The 16960-nt window shown below is 50.8% G+C and overlaps 1 protein-coding gene across 2 annotated transcripts in view; it reads right to left on the reverse strand.

Moving 5' to 3' along the window:
* Positions 1–238: 238 nt before the first annotated feature.
* The window catches only part of RASGRF1 (Ras protein specific guanine nucleotide releasing factor 1), an 89588-nt gene continuing 72866 nt past the window's right edge, over positions 239–16960 (reverse strand). For both annotated transcript variants that reach the window (XM_034784412.1, XM_034784413.1), the window contains 7 exons: positions 13979–14082; positions 12366–12450; positions 10980–11177; positions 10353–10432; positions 5480–5597; positions 4555–4623; positions 239–1526 (listed from right to left, as the gene is read on the reverse strand). In XM_034784412.1, the coding sequence (XP_034640303.1) occupies positions 1434–1526; positions 4555–4623; positions 5480–5597; positions 10353–10432; positions 10980–11177; positions 12366–12450; positions 13979–14082 (747 nt within the window). In that variant the 3' untranslated portion in view covers positions 239–1433. The remainder of the gene's footprint in view (positions 1527–4554; positions 4624–5479; positions 5598–10352; positions 10433–10979; positions 11178–12365; positions 12451–13978; positions 14083–16960) is intronic.

Raw genomic sequence — 16960 nt, forward strand, 5'->3', positions numbered from 1 at the left:
GCCAACGGACTTCCTGTTTTCTGCTTCGTGTACACACGCTCACCTTTAGCGCCCAGTGAAATGAAGGGGAGCTTAACGCACTCAGCACCTTGTAGGATTGGGCCCAACATCTGGATCGACCCAGCATTCCCACAATTTAATCACAGAAATTGAGTGACTGACTTGAGTTATTTAAAGGAACCTTCAGCAGAGCAAACAATCATTTAAGTAAGGCTGACAAAAATTTCTTAAGTCATTGTTCACCCTGAGATAGAATAGATTTATTAGCAAGAGGTAATCAGGAAACATATATTTTTACAAAAATGGAAATATTTTTCCAAACAAGCTGTAAGTTGAAATATTTTAGGGCTTGAAATAGAATTCTCATACCACCAGGTGTTGCTTACAGCAAAAGTTTTCTGTTTGTTACAGTGGAGCATGCCTGCCACTTAAAAGTTAAACTGTGTTTATATACTGTACAATGTAAAAAATACATGGTAATATTCACAGAATAAGCACTACATTACTATATTCCTGCTAGACGGTGGTTAGACAGGATTACAGTATATGTAATAAAAACACTTGGTCATTTTTTTCTAATTCTACATTGTGTTACTAATAATTGTCACAAGGTATACAGATTTATAGCATATCCACAGAAGCGTGTAATGAGTGTTATGCAGCTAAAATAGTAAAAGATATATTGTCTCTCCCCTACTCTTAATGAACTCTGGGCAGCAACCAACAAGAGCGATGGATTGTGTAATTTACACACGTCTCTTTCCCCACACAGGCACAGTGCCTGGGTCCTGCTATCTGGTGTTACCAGAACAGCCACTGAGATGGTGGAACAGAAACAGAGTGCAGGTTAATGGAGGTGTGATGAACTACAGTGTATGCTAGGCTGTTGCCTGAAAGTTGGCTCAGTGATATAATGATTTAGATCACCCCCTTGACCAAAAATGATTGTTTTAAACTGCATCACAGTCAAGGAGAATCTTTTTAAATTGCTTGACTCCAGAGCAAATGTCGTTCAGTTACAATAATTACGTGAAACATGCTGAGTGAGTGCCCTGATTGTGCGTCCAACACAACAGCAGTGTCTAGGGCGGAAAGGAAAGGCGACTCGAGCTCTGCTTGTGGTTTGTTGTGTATTTGCTGTTTTTCTCCTGCTACCCCAGCTCTCCCCCACCCCCTGAGAAGAACAAATGACAAAAATAACATCGTTTAAAATAAACCGGGACTGCCATAAACAAAATGCTTTATGCAGGAATCCTTAAACAATGCAGGAAGTTCTAGTCGAGTTCTACTGTGTTCTAATAGCAAGAGGAAGTTTTGTTTTCGTTGAGAAGCACATACGAGGAAGTCAATCTAGGGTGCCCAACAGAAACAAACAGGTATGTACAATATGATATAGGATGTGTACAGACGAACTGCCGGCCACTGCTCCACATTCAGGTAGGCAGTTTAGGTTCTATTTTGAGAGAAGATTCATAAAGACTTTCTTCATCCATGACAAATGATTGGTCCAGTAAATACTGTGTCACCTGGAAAAGAAATTGAACTTGCAGAGTCAAATCGTTATTAAGTAGGGACTTGACCTTGCTCCCCCGTGAAGCCAATGAGTGTCAAGCCCTAGAAGCGTTAAAACATTAAGAAATGAAAATGCCGCCCACAAAGCACTGCATTGTAGGGAAGTGTGTGCCACTCCCATTGGTTTAAACAGGAGCTGGTGCTTTAAGGCAGACCCTGGTCCCATGACTGAAGTGTTTACAGCCTTTGCCTGCTGTTCTCAGGCTGACGAGAAGTGAGAAGGGGAACAGGCCAACAAGGGGACGAGAGAAAGAGGAAGGAGCACAAGCCGAGAGCCCCAAACACACAGCTCTCGAGGGAGTTTGACGTTTCTCAAAGCACACCGAACAGAGAGAGAAGCGCCATTTTAAAGGGTTTGAGGGGCTTGGGGCGGGATAGGAGAGTGTCTCAGAAATGAGAAAGGTAGAAGAATCCCCAAGCCGCCCTGCTCCACAAAAGAGAGGTGCTCCCTTGCAGCGCTTCTGTGCTGTGCTACAGGCCAGAGGGGCAGCGTGGAGCGAAGAGACGCCCAAGGACAGGAGAGCGCATTTGCAGACCAGCACTTGGGGATGAATGCTGCTCTAGAAATGCAAGACATCAAGTCCCGCAGTGGGGAGCCCGTGTAGGGCTCTCTGCCCCCGCCCCACCTGGCTCTCCCTGGGTGCAGTGGCAGGGAGGAGGTCTCCACACTCTTGAACACTGGCCCAGCTAGGTGGCTGTTGGAGGCAAGGGCTGCAATCTGCACTTACACGGTCCAGCGCCCCAAACCCCTGCAGCCCTGTGGGGAGCCCATAGGTTGGGGCCTGGGATGGCATCCCATCAAACCCAGACCGCGTCACCTGCACTAAGCCGCGTGGCTCTGCCCTGTGCTGCGTCCGGGGGCCTGCTGGTGAAGAGAGGGGAGGGCGGGAACTTGGAATGGGGTGCTTGAGCGTTGGGTGCATTTCTGTTCCGGGGAGAGAAGAGCGAGTGTCCAAAGTGCTTTAAAGGGCTGACTCCCAGAGGAGAGCGAGAGCGCACGTCCCCTCCCCCGCCGAGATTCACGAGCAAACGCTCAGGAGTCTAGCAGCAGTGGTGAGTGAACGCTACAGGCAAACTCGCGGTTACACTGTATGGTGCTGCGGCTGCCATCCGGTGAGTCTTGCCTCCAGAGACCTCCACAGACCTCCCCAAAACCAAATGGTGCCAAGCACTCTCGGGCTCGACAGGAGCAACCAAGCCCCTTTAGAGAGAAAAAAACTACAAACAATGGAGGCACTGCCCAAGGCCCGTGGCAGGTCGGAGCTAAGCTCTGTAGGCTGAGGAGTTTCCATGACTGCAAGCACAGGGTCCAAGAGACCGGTACGTGTTAGAGGCAGAAAGCCAGCAGAAGCATTTGCGAGTAGGACCCGGAGAGAAAGCAGAGGGACGGGGCTTCTTGGGCACAGAGCTCACAGGAGAGGCAGACTTGGGGATTTCTGCGCAAGGAAACGGTCTGCTGCTGTTTGTTTCTACTGTGTTTGGGGAAACAGGACTGTGCACCCGTTCTTTGTAAACAAACAAATTACACCGAGCTTACAGCTGGCTCATAGCCTAACGGAAACAACCCTGCAGGGTCCCAAGCACTGGCTAACGGGTTGGCCAAAGGAGCAACACTAATATAATAGAAATGTTCACCACAGCCGGGCCTGCAGCTCTGTGTGCAGTGCTATCTAGCCGCAGTGCCTCCGTGGGGCTATTCTGGAAGGCCACCAAGCTGGCAGGAAACAGCAGTGAAGCCGGTTTACTGCTAAGCCCATAGCAAACTCTCTGTCCTTTGCTCCCCCACGGATAATCCTCCAAAATCGTTAATATCCCATTTCTGGCATTCCAGCAGCTCACCACGACTGCTCGTTTGCCTCGTTAGCCAATTTCCAAAAAACCCAGTGAGCAGCAGCAGCAACCAGGGACCCATCTCCGAGCGTTAGACGCAGCAGAGCTGTCCATCTACAATCACAGCCGGAAAATCAGCGTTACTTTTAAAGGGCTGTTCAGCCCAGCTCCACTGAGAGACATGAAGCAAGAGTTAAAGAAGGGGTTGAGTTCATCAAACTCCAGACAAAACAATAAATAACTCCAAGTCTTGGCAGAGTATCTAGCTGAATCAGGGCAGAAAGTGAGCCTTGGGGTTTTAGCTGAATCACTGAATTTGTTCCGGAAGAGGATTATTAATGAGAACGATGACAAAAGGGCCCTTGGACATGGGGGCCACAGGAGTGAAATGTATTATTTCTTATTGCCATCAGAAGACAAAGCCTGAACTTAGTCTCAGTGCAAACTGGCCTTGCGTGCGATGGAAACCAGCGTCTCCCCAGGAGGATGCAGCCCGTGTGCTAGCTGTGCACAACTTGCTCTAGGTTGTTCTCTCTGTGGAACATGACACCCCCTGTTTCCTTTTCTCCAGACCAGCTGGGAGGTGGCTCCTTCGCAGACAGAAGCCATTACGCATGGGCTGGAAGCTACAGCTGTACAACAGTCCATTCCCACAATCCTCCTTGTTCCCACCTTTGGCCGACACAGATAATGTTCTGTTCTATTTGAGTCAGGTTCCTACACCATGCTCAGCACCGCAGCATCTGACTGCATCAGCCATTAATTGTTAAACTGGTGGAAGGAATTATGGGAAATGAGAAGTCTGGTTTGTTCTGAAGGGTTGATAGCACAACAACTAGGCCAGGGATGGGAGGTGACCTATTCTATCCAACACTCAGGGGGCGGAGAGAAAGAAATATATTCCTTCTCTTACAGCCATTTCTTCTGCTCCACACGTCCCATCCTGCCCACCATCAGCTCCAGAAGACTCCCCACAGGGAACCATCAAAAACTGATCCAATTAGTTTCTTCTATTTTAAATTTAGTTTAAAAACATCAAACCCTCTTTGGAGCAGCCGTCAGAAAGGCAAAACTGATTTGCTGTGAACGCTACAGCAGCAGATGAGAAGAGCAGGATGGAGAGCCTGTGAAGATCGAAGTGGAAGAACATACCTTGGCTTGGTGTTCTATCTTGTAGGACGTTTGCTGAAACTGGCGGATCTCTCGAATGATGTGGGAAATCTGTCCAGAGATAAAACAGTGTAATGTCTTATATTACTGCAGCTGCCAGTATCAAACTTCCCTAAATACCTCATGCTCCATCCCAGACCCAAATGGGGGAGGGGGCGGAGAGAGAGAATCATTTTGTATATTGATGGTAATTTTGAAACACAACATTATTTGGCCTTCAATGAAAAAGTCTCTTTGTTCCCTAAAAAAATATTTGTTCCTTTCATCTGCAAGAACATTTATGTGTGGGGTGGGGAGGCGGTTGGTCAGATAAGGAAGTTATTCCTTCTGCTCAGGTGATGGGAGTCTGTGATGTGGAGCTGAAAGTTCTGGGTTCAAACCTTGCTGACGAGCCACATTGGGGGGGAGGGGTTTGAGACCTTTGCCCCGAAGGAAGAGTTTGTCGAGTCCGTCAGTAGCTTTACTCAGCTCCTGTAGTTCCAGGTATTTGTAGAGCAGTAAGAAATTCAAGAACTATGTAGGAGCTAACTGGGAACACAGGGCCACATCCTCACCTGGTGAAAATCAGCGTGGCTCCATTGACTTTAATGGAACTCTGCCGCTTTACACGCACTGAGACTGTGGCCCCTGACAAATGGCATTATCCCTAGAAGCACTTCTCTAGCGCAGAGTTAACGCTCTAGCAGTGCTGACCTGCATCTCATCCTCCAACCACTCGCTGGCGTCAGCGGGAGTCCTGGGGACAGGGGCAATGCAGGCGCGGACTCTGGTGCAGTAAGAACACAGCAGGTCTTGGTGCAATTGCCATGAGGGTCTCTCCACTAACAGTCCTCCACTAGCCTGGTTCTGGGTTGTACCAAACTCTCCTTTATTTCACCCCGAGCAGTTACGCCAAAGTGGAACTCACCATTCTCATTTTGGAGAAGTTCACCAGGCCATCTTCGGTATAATTTGGAGTTCCCTCCTCGATGAATGCCAGGTCGGTCAGATACATTCCCAGGTAAGGAACACAGGGTGGGTCACAACTGAAAAGCAAATCAGATAAAAGGAAAAAAAAAATAATCATACTTTTTTTTTTTTTTTTAAAGAAACTATAGAAAAAGCTTTCAATCGGCTTTGAGAAAAACCAGCTCTCTCTGGGAAGGAATTGTTGCAATATGTAAGGGTTAAGTCGAGACCTGGGAAACCGCTGGTATGCTAGCATGCTATTAGGGGGTAGAAGCACGGGTAGGCACCGTTTCTGCACTTGATAGATAAAGTGCTAATTCTCACCCTTTCCTTCTGCTTGTTAAGGATTGATCAGCATTGCAGCTGCACGAGGAATGTGGGGATCTAAAGGATACTCTGAGTAAAGCAGTGTTATCTCCCCCCCTTCCTCTCCCAGCTACATAAATGAGCTCGGGATCATGGCCCCTTCTCCCTCCCCTGTGAAGTGCTGATTAAGGGAACTTGTGGCTACAATTACTGCAAAGAAATGCATCTTCAAAGTAAAAATGTCTGTAGAATATGCTTAATGCTGTAAACAGGGGCGGGTATAATCATATTCAGTATATAGCTATTAATATTCATGAGATGGGCGTTTATATGATCAAATAAGGGCTGGGGGGGGTTGTAGTAAATGTGGGTATTTACCTAGTAACTTAGATAAACGAGCATGAGGTAATTAACCCAGGGCTTACTCGACAATTGAGTCGAGGGGAAGAAGCACCTCAGTAAAGAAGCCTACTCAATCCGCCTCTGGGTCCCCCTGCTCTTCTCTAACAGCAAGAAGATGGGACGGCGACAGCCTGTCCCTGCAGTCCTCCCACACACACTTTCATGACTAGCCCCCACTGGAGTCTCATGATGAATGGTGTGCTGGACGGGGTCCCTACTAAAGGGAACATGCTTTGTAGGGAGCAGAAAGGGGCGGGTTCAGAGTCCGCCCTCCCCAGCAGACGCCTTCCTGAGTCCACGAGAGCTTTAGCAAAAGGTTAGAAAGAACTTTCACAACTTCTTTTCTAATAATGTCAGTATTAAAATGACCATCGCCGCCTCCTATCTCCACCCCCTTAGCAGCACAGATGCAGAAATCAGAATTTCTGGGTTTTTTTCCAACTGTTGTATAAATAGATAATAAGACAGAAAATATCATACTGCCTCTATATAAATCCATGGTACGCCCACATCCTGAATATTGCATGCAGATGTGATCGCCCCATCTCAAAAAATATATTGTGGAATTGGAAAAGGTTCAGAAAAGGGCAACAAAAATGATTGGGGGCATAGAACAGCTTCCACATGAGGAGAGAGGACGTTGCTGTGCAGAGAAACTTCCTGTTCCAATCACAGGCTTTGAACTGTCAACAACCCCAGAGGTGACAACAGTTGTGGTCATCAGGTACCGAGCGATGGGGAGGCCTTGGCACCCATTGCCACGAGCAGAGGAAGTTGGAGCAGTCTGTCTGAGGGTTGACAGTTCGGATGATAGATCCACTTCAGCCACATTTCAAGAAACAAAGCAGCAACCTGGCAAAGGGCGGGAAGGAGCCAGGCATGGTAGAGTTGTCCGGAGAGGCCAAAGAAGAGGTTTCCTGCACCAGCGCCGGATCCTGTTTCTGAACCACTGGCTCTGGGCGGGACAGCCCTGCAGGCCCAGCGGCATTGGTGGCCAGTAGGCACCAGGCCAAGAGCCCCTGTCCCGACTGTGGGAACAACGCTGATCTTGGTATCGTCGGTGATCCGAGGATGGTCTGGTGCCTATCGGGTGATGATGACGGAGAGAACGACCCTGGTCTGGATCTTGAGAAGTCCTGGAGACTCTCTGGTGACACAGGGGAGCCAGCGCCCATGGGGCGGGCAAACCATCAGACTCGTCTGAAGCCCAGCGTGGGGCGGCCTCGGTGCACGTGAGGAAGGGGGGGCTCTGCACTGGCGGTAGGAGCAAGACGCACTCTGGCCCGGTACTGGAAGAGGCTCCGGCACCGAAGGGTGGTACAGAGCTCAACGAGGGGATCTGCTGCGAGGGCAGTGAAGCGACACAGGGTGACCAGTGCCGAGGGGGCTGTTGGTGCAGGACAGAGTCAGCCTCAATTCCAGCATCCGGGGACCTGGGCGGTGCGAGCTGTGGAGCCGACGAACCCGGCGGCTCTACGACCCGGCTGGAAGGTGCCCAGGGCACAACACAGGACGAAGTGGTAGAAGCTACGGCACCGGAAAACTCCTGCCCCGGAGAGCCAGGGAGTGAGAGGCAAAGCAGGACTGATGCCACCCGACATCGGCGTGGAGACAGTCGGGCTGATGCCGACGTCATTGGTACTGCCCCAGGGCCGCAATCGGAGTCACCAGTCCGGGTTCTTGCTGGTCTCAGTGCGGTACTGGGCAGCGGTTAGATGGACCTGCTCCATCCCGCGGGGCGGAAGGAGTACGGCGCTGGTCCACGCGCCTCCTTAGAAGACAAAGGAGAGTCTCCCCGAACCCTATGGTGGGACGTCTTCCTCGCCGCATGAGAGGAGGGAGAATGACTCCTCTTCCTCTTGGGGAAACGCCAGGCCCACAGGTGGCGTGGCATCCCTTGCCGGTTCTGAAGGTGATGGCCGATCAGACGAGGGTCTCGCTGCCAAAACCAGCCTCCTGGCCTGCTTCAGTAGCTGCTGCTTCAGCCCTAAGTCTCGCACCACCTGAGACCTCTTGGTGAATGACCTGCAGACGGAGCGCCGTTCCCGAACATGTCCCTCACCGAGACACGGCGAGCACTGCTGGGGACGACGTGCTTGAACCCTGGGGAGGGCATCACAACCGCTAACACCAAACTAAACCGAGGGTACTACTAGCTATTATCTAGAGCCAAAGACTCCCGAGAACTGAGACCGAACACACGAGGTGAAAACACCACACAGAGCTCTGGTACTAGTCACGGGCCGTGAGGCGGAACCGAGGGGGGTCAGAGCAGTGCTGACAGGGGAGGGGGGAGGGCCACAGGGGTGAACGCCGCCCCTCCAGGTACTGCTAGGCAAAGCTCTGCAGTGAGCGCATGTGCAGCGACGTGGATACACGGTGGCGTCTACTCGAATAACTGAGGAGGATATTAAACATCATCCACTGGGGATAAACATTTTTAAATCAGCAGCCCTGATACCTGGCAAACAAGACTCCTAAAAGCTGATTGAGGTGCTCTCTGGCCCATTTCTGTTCACTTTTAATAAATCTTGGAATCCTGGGGAAATTCCAGAGACTGGAAGAGTGCTCATGTCGTGACAATATTCAACGGGACAAGCAGGATGACACGGCCGGTTAGCCTGACATTCACCCCAGGTAAAATAACAGATTCAATTAACAGAGAATCAAAGGATAGGGATATAATTAATGCCAATCAACATGGTTTTATAAAAAATTGTTCTTGTCAAATAAACTCGTAATCCCCTCAAAGAATGAAATCGAGTTTGGTGGATAACAGTAAGTGTGCAGATGTAACAGACTCCATCTTCTGTAAGGCACTGGACTTAGCCCTTCACTACAGTCTGATACAAACCAGCGCTCTGTCATATCAATCCCATACAAGGGAAATGGATTAAGAACTTGCCCGCTGACAGGTCTCAAGAAATAGCGGTCCATGGGCATCATTATCAATTGGGGATGGTTCTCGTGGCGCTTTGCAGGGATTGGTTCTAGGCCTGATGCTATTCAGCAAGTCAGTATAAAATGTGCGGATGACACAAAGGCTGGTGGACTGGTAACTAATGATGGGGTCAGGGCAGAGCAGAGACTCTGAAAAGAACGTAGGGGTCTCAATGGACAAGCACCTGAACACAAACTCCCAGGCTGATGCTGTGGTGCGAAGGCTAATGCGATCCTTGGCTGTCTGAACAGGCGAGTAGCCAGAGCAAAGAGGGGATTTTACCCCTGTCCGTGGCATTGCTGAGACCGATACCTGAACGCTGCATCCAGCTCTGGGGTCCACATTTTAAAAACCATGTTGAAAAACTGGAGAGGGTGCAGAGAAGAGCCACGAACATTTTCCAGGGCTGGAGCAAATGCCTGACAGTGAGAGGCTTACGGAGCTCCATCGGTTTAGCTGATCAGACAGAAGAGCAAGCAGCGACCTCAGCCCAGTGCATCAGCTCCTTGATGGGGAGAAAATCCTGGGGACTAACGGGCTCTTTACTCTAGCGGAGAAAGGCAGAGCCAAAACCAACGGCTGGAAACGGACGCCAGACAAATTCAATCCGAAATTGGGCACAAATGTGGGAAGGTGACGGACCAGACTCCCAGTGCCAGTGGTGGAGTCTCTCTCTCGATGGCTTCCAGTCCGTACTGGAAGCCATCTTCTGGAACGTGCATTTGCCAAACCCAAGTTACTGGGCCCAGTCGGGGGGACTTGGTGAAATGTAAGGGCCTGCGTTACACAGGAGGTCAGACGACATGATCTAATGGCCGCTTCTGGCCTCCAGCTCCATGCAGCTATGGCAAAATGCTTCCTGACCTTGACCTCAGCACATGCCCTTTAGAGGTGCTTTTATTAAGGCTTTTGCGGGTGTCATCTTAGCTCCTTTCCAGGAGCTGCTTCTCTCACCCGAGGGCCGTGTGTAGGAAACAGGAACACATGCATCGGCATGATGACATCCCAGTCCCCTCTGCAGAGGCTGGCAGCCCTGTGTTAGCTGCCCCAGGGCGAGGCTGGGTCCCCAGGGCGTTTCAGGAGGACACGTGCACTGTAGCAAACCCAGGCAAGCTGCCTGTCAGAAACCATCTGTAACGGGCTTTCAGCAGCAATCACACAACCACAGTCACGCCTCACTTACTTTTTCAGAGCTTCTCGGAGATTCTTAAACCGGCCCTCCGACGATACCAGCCTTTGGAGCTTATCAATCAGAGCTTTCGTCTGCAAGGAATGAAGAGCACGTAGGAGTTAGAAAAGGGCCCTGGGAAAAGCCGCACCCTTCCCAGGGGCAGAGGTGAGAGTGATTCTGAAACCTCTGACAGTCAAGGGCTTGGCCCTTCATTTGAGATGTTCAGAGCTGTGCGCGGAGGGGCAGGCTGGATCTGTAAAAAGCGACCAAGAGTCCTGTGGCACCTTATAGACTAACAGACGTATTGGAGCATACGCTTTCGCAGGTGAATGCGATGCATCTGACGAAGTGAGTATTCACCCACGAAAGTTTATACTAAATAAGCAGACCCTTCAGTTCCCCCCAATTTTACAGATCCAGACTAACACGGCTACCCCCTGATTCTCAAATGGAGAAGTTCACAGTGGCTCCTTACACCATTTCATCACACCCCAGGTGTAAGAAGAATCACTTCAGCACTGGTCCATGGGGCTTTTTGCTCTGTGTTGGTACAGCACCTTGCACAACGGGCCCTGGGCCATGCTGGGCTCCCAGGCACTGCAGCGAGACACATCGTAAATAACAGCTATAACTACGTACCTGCTTGGATACTTTGAGCCATGTTTTCTTGAGCCGGAAGATGGCACTGCGGTTCAGGGAGGAGGTGATCTCCAGGACAGCGTTGTAGTTGTGCAGACACCTACAGATATCTGCCACAGCCACCCACTTCTCAATGGCGCTCACCCTGGCGTTGACATCCTCATTTCGGAGGATTTCGGAAGCTATCAAGTTACTGATCTGCAGGGAGATACAGGTTATAGTCCAGCGTGTTAGGAACACTTTCATAGAAGGACTTGTACTTATAATTCCTTGCAGACCTTTTACCCTGACACTCCTTTATTGTCCTTCTCAGCGAGAGCCACTGGAAGGAACACGGCGGATTCTGCTGCAAGCACTTTCATAGCAGAAGGTGCTAAGCGCATGGGAGCTTTATTGCAGCAACACATGCTGAGACAGCCACCACTCTGGCACCTCATTCATGATGATAATTTAAATATTGCCACCTCCTGGAATTCAGTACACGTATGGACCAGCTGCAGTGTATGTATGGACCAGCTGCAGTGTATGTATGGACCAGCTGCAGTGTATGTATGGACCAGCTGCAGTCCATTTACAAAATGTTCAGAGAGACCCTGCCTCGGCAGAGCACCTAAGCTCATACTTAACTTTAACTCTGAAGTCAATGGGATGTAAGCACGTGCTTAAGTGCCTGTATCAACATTTTCGACTGGCCTGCAGCTGGCCCGTAAATAGGCATACCTGCCTTAGCGAGAGGGAGCTCATGCTATTTCTGATGGATACGGGGAATACTCTGACCAACATGTTCAAACATCGGCCCCTAGATCAGAGGCCTGGTTGTCAGAGGGCAGAGCGACGGCTGCCGAGCACTTTGAAAGCAGGCCATAGATTTAGGAATCCAGATACAGATTTAGGGGGGGAATCTGGGGCCCCGAAGTTAAAGGGAGTTTTGCCTGGGACTCCAAGGGATTTCACTCTGAACTTCAAGCACCCAAATTTGAAAATTTTGGCCCATGCTTTTCAGTTTGTATTTCCCCAACCATTTCATTTGGTCTGGGGAATAACACAGTTATTTTATGGTGAGATGGGTCCAAAACCCCAACCCTGGGCCCAAGTTTTCAACTCAGATCTCCCTCTCCAATGGGCCAGATTTGAACAACCCAAACTATGAGGACGTTTAGATTCAGATTTCACCCCCTTGCATTGGGCCTGGGGGTTGGTTCGGCCCATTTTAAGTGAACCGGATCAGCACATTGTCCTGGGATTCCGTTCAGCCTCGTCTCCCACCATGGAAATCACCCTAGAAATGGGGTCAGTAAAGCTCAGACGTAGGGTCTGCAACACAAGCCTTGACTCCCCCTATGCCGCCCGCACCACGATATCCCTGACGGCCTGCGCTGTACTTACATCGTTGAAGTGTTTCGTGTTCTTCATAATGTAAGGAGTCCGTTCGTTCTTTTCAAACTTCATCCAACCTTGCCCAAAAAACTCTCTGCAAATGACAAAATCCAGGATCAATTTGATTCCATTTCCCTGGGGTCACTGACTCTTCCCCATAACCTGCAGTGCCTGCGAAATACCCTGGGGAACGAGTTGTCACCAGGAGGGCTCTCACCCTTTGGAACGAAGCATCCGGATGTACGGGAAGAAGTTGCCTTCCTTCATTTAGAGAAAAAACGGGCAATGGTTGGCCTCAGCGATGTCCCGGGACAAACGAGAGAAGAGGCTTGGCAACAGAGATACTTGCTCACAACTCATCACATGCAGGGCTAGGAAGGAAGTTCTCCCCAGACACACTGGGGTTCTCTAGTTCGGTGGTTCTCAACCAGGAGTCCGGGGGCCCACAAGCAGGTTTCAGGGGGTCCACCAAGCAGGGCCAGCATTAGACTCGCTGGGGCCCAGAGTAGAACGTTGAAGCCCCACTGCATGGGGCTGAAGCCCAGGGCCCTGAGTCCCACTACCTGGGGCTGAAGCTGAAGCCTGAGCAATGTAGCTTTGTGGGGGCCCCTCTGGCCTGGTGGCAACTGCCGGGCTTGCTACCCCTAACGCCGGCCCTGGCTTTTATATAACTTCCTTTTATTGTGGCACAGGTGGGCCGGGGAGTTTTGATAGTTTTGAGAACCCCTGGCTCTAAGTCATCCCTGGAGCACTGAGCAGGGATTCTCTGTTAGAAGAAGGTTAATTTTCCGCATCTGCAAGAGGGCCGGTATTGTGCATCCACAATGATACCAGCCAAACCGCGGCTGGTTTTATATCAGTACTGGACTGGGACACAACCAGGCCCGGCTGGCTTTGGATGAACGGCCTGCCCAGAAACCAGTGGCTCTGGGCGGGGCGGGGCCCACAGGCCGTGTCCTAGTAGCGTACGCAGGGTGAAGTGCCACCTGGGGAAGTGCCACCAGCTCCATGCTACCCTTAGCCCCGGGAGGGGGAGGCAGGGCTGGCTCATGGGAAAACTCACCGCTCCCCTTTTCAGCATCTGGAGGCGGAGGCGGGAAGACAGTTCACAGACAGCAGAGCTGTGCTGACACCAGCTGGCAGCAGCGTGAACGTGCAGGGTGGGTTGGTTGGGAGATCCCCGCTTAGGGCAGGACAGGGCCTTGCCTTCGTGATGCCAGCAGGGGAGCGTGTTCATCTGCCTAGGCCACCCAGCTCACAGCCACCTCCCCAACGCTGCTACTTCCCCTTCCACCCGGCTGGGTAGGCAGGAGCTGAGCCGGGGCCGTCCCCGCCTACCCCCAGCCACGCCGGCCAGCACGACGTCCTAAAGGCAGATCACTGCCCTCCTACATTGGGGGAGGGGGGAGTCCTGGGGAGCACCATGACAGTCCCAGTTCCCGGGCACCCTAGCGAGGGACATTTATATACAGTGACAGTCCTTGAGTCTGTACAAGGCTTTGCTATGCTGCAGGCGAATCCTGCCTGTATCCTCATGCTGTAGACGTGAACATCACAACCAGCAGCCGTCCGGCGCTGGGAGAGGCGCCAGAGTGTAATGCCACAGAACAGTCAGTACTTACTCATACGGGATCTTCTTGAAGACCAGGTGATCCAACAATGTCAGCTGTTCTGCTATTTCCAAAGCGGAGTGATTTTCAAAGGGTTCTGCTTTGACTCCCTCAGCCTAAATTAAAGAGTCAACATGTGTTTTACTAGGATGAGTTAGTTAAGAATATATGAAGGATCATTTGCAATCTGTGCACTGAAATAAAACGAACGTCAGACCCAGTACAAGAGTCTCTCCGAAATGTTACAGCCCTGCTATATTAGCCAGAAACAAGTAAGAATGCAGCTTATGCAGCAAACATCATTTAAAGGCCCCATTGTGATCCCCTTACACACACTGGCCAGTTACTCACACGAGTATTTCCATTCTCTTAATGGGGCTCCGTGTATGAGCGAAGGGTCCACCACCACACTCCTAGGCTACGTCTACATTACAAATCACTTCGGTATAACTTGAAGTAATAATCAAATCAATCAATCAATCAGTAATAACTTGAATAATCCACCCCCCGAGCGACGGGAGTTACACTGACCTAAGCGCGGTGTGGACAGCGCTATGTCGGCAGGAGAGATCCCTCTGGTGGAGGGAGGAGTTATTAAGCCGATGGGAGAGCTCACTCCCGTCAGCTTAGAGCGTCTTCACCAGAGATGCAGCAGCAGCACAGTTGCATCAGTGGCGCTATAACTGGTGTAGTGTAGACGCAGCCTTAGTTACCAGCGACCAGCCCCTGCCTGTGGTGCCCTGACCCACAGAGCTTTCTACAGGGTCATGAATACGCAGTAGCGGGTGTTCTGTGAACTACACCGACAAGCTTAGATGGAAAAGAGAGAGGAAGAGGAGCCCAGTTGTGTCCATACTTCCTGGAAGTTGGTTTTCTTTGAGGCTCAAATGATCTGTGCACATATGAACATGGAGTCTCTGAGTGGGGTTGTGTTCTTGTGTGGTCTACCCACATTCGGATCAGCACCAGGAATTTCCAGGCAAAAGCTTCTTTGCTGTTGCTAGGCTGGTGACACCACGGCCCCAGGTCAGCAAAGCAATTAAACACATGCTTAAGTCCACCCCTATCCAGCTTAACTAAGCACACACTTGAGTGCTTTGTTGACCAGGGACAGACTGTTGAATGTGGCCCTAAAACAAAGCCCTGATCCTGTGTCCATTAAGGTCAATAGGAATTTTGCCATTGGCTTTAATAGAAGCAGAACCCATCCTAGGCAGATGGATTTGTGAGAGGGTGACTTTACAAATGTCTGAGAACCTGCTCAGGTTAATGAAGGCATCGTCTACTTGCGTGTGAGAATATACAAGCAATCAACATTTACATTTAAATAATGTAAATGTTAAAATGTAACAAATCAAGGAGCATGAATTCCTGTGAAAGGCTGGCTTTTCACCCGACATCCTGGCCATCACGTACTTGCTGACTTGGATCAAGCCATCCCTTGCTCTTCTCTTCGGCAAACGGAGTAGATTGAGCTGCCCGAGTCTATCACGACAAGGCAGGTTTCTAATCCTTAAATCATTCTTGTGGCTCTTCTCTGACCCCTCTCCAATTTATCAACATCCCTCTTGAATTGTGGGCACCAGAACTGGACAGGGGATTCCAGCAGCGGTCGCACGAGTGCCAGACACAGAGGGAAAATACCCTCTCTGCACCTACTCGATACTCTCCTGTTTGTACATCCCAGGACTGCATTAGCTCTTTGGGCCACAGCATCACACCGAGAGCTCATGCTTAGCTGATTATCCACCACGATCCCCAAATCTTTCTCAGAGTCCCCGCTTCCCAGGATAGAGTCCCCCATCCTGTAAGTGTGGCCGACGTTCTTTGTCCCTAGATGTAGGACTTTACGTCTGTCGTGTTGAAATGCATATTGTTCACTGGCACCCAGTTTACCAAGTGATCTATAGCGATGCTAGTGCTTGAACTTAAAAATACTAGTTCCAGGTTGTATAGAGCCAAAGGGATCATTTCTAACAAGCACAAAAATTCCCCACTGCCTCCACCAAGCAAAGCAACTGTAGATGACTGCCCCACTGTGACTGATGGGAGAAGTCAGCCCAGAGCATTAAAACTTGAGATGAGCCCAAACTGGAATTTCATATCCCCACCCCTGCACGTTTTAGGGGCCACGGTTCAGATCTGAATCCCTGAGAGCAAACCCACCTCTCTGGGTCTGGTTCTGCGGTGGCTCGAAGAGTGAGATTCTGGTTTGGGCTAAAATGGTTGGCATCTCAGAACAGTGAGATTCCACCAGTTGGCCCCCAAATGTCCCCACGACTAGTCCCAAGACGTCGGTCACAGTTTGAACCATGTCCCCTACCTAATCCAGGGCCAGGCCTGAACGCTGCCTCCTCAGACCTCCTGTAACACTGTCGTCCCCTTTAATCCAGGCCTGGAGGATCAGTAGCCAGTGGGGGCACATGCTCTTGGCAACCCAGGAAAACACAGAACATCACAGTTTCCCTCTCCCCCAGAAAACAAGCAGATTTTCTATCCTCCCAGCAGCCGGCAAGAGGGGATTTGGCAGACTGGGTAACTTGAACTGTCAAGGCCGTAAGGAAGTGAGGACAGATTGTGCCAGGAGCAATCCAGGCTAGAGACGTGGTCAGTGCCTGACTGGGGCCTCAGCCTAAGAGAAGTGCCATGATAAGGAATTTCTAAACCGGTGATTGCTGCGCCCCTGGCCACTGTGTGGGGTGCAAGGCACTCATGCCCCTGCTCGTCCTCTGCATGGCAGCTGGCCTGAATCTCCCTGGGGAAAATAGTCTGTGCCCTTAGCTAGGGTTACCATACGTCCGGATTTTCCCGGACATGTCCGGCTTTTGGGGGTTCAAATCCCCGTCCGGGGGGAAATCCCCAAAAGCCGGGCATGTCCGGGAAAATCAGGAGGGCTCGGTGGTGCTCGGCCGGGGCCGGCGCCGGTGCGGGGCCGGGAGCATGGTGCCGGGCCGGGAACCAGTGGGGCAGTGCCGGGCCAGGGTCACAGTGCCG

The sequence above is a fragment of the Trachemys scripta genome, chromosome 10 (genome assembly GCF_013100865.1).
Source record: "Trachemys scripta elegans isolate TJP31775 chromosome 10, CAS_Tse_1.0, whole genome shotgun sequence".
Lineage (NCBI taxonomy): Eukaryota > Metazoa > Chordata > Testudines > Emydidae > Trachemys > Trachemys scripta.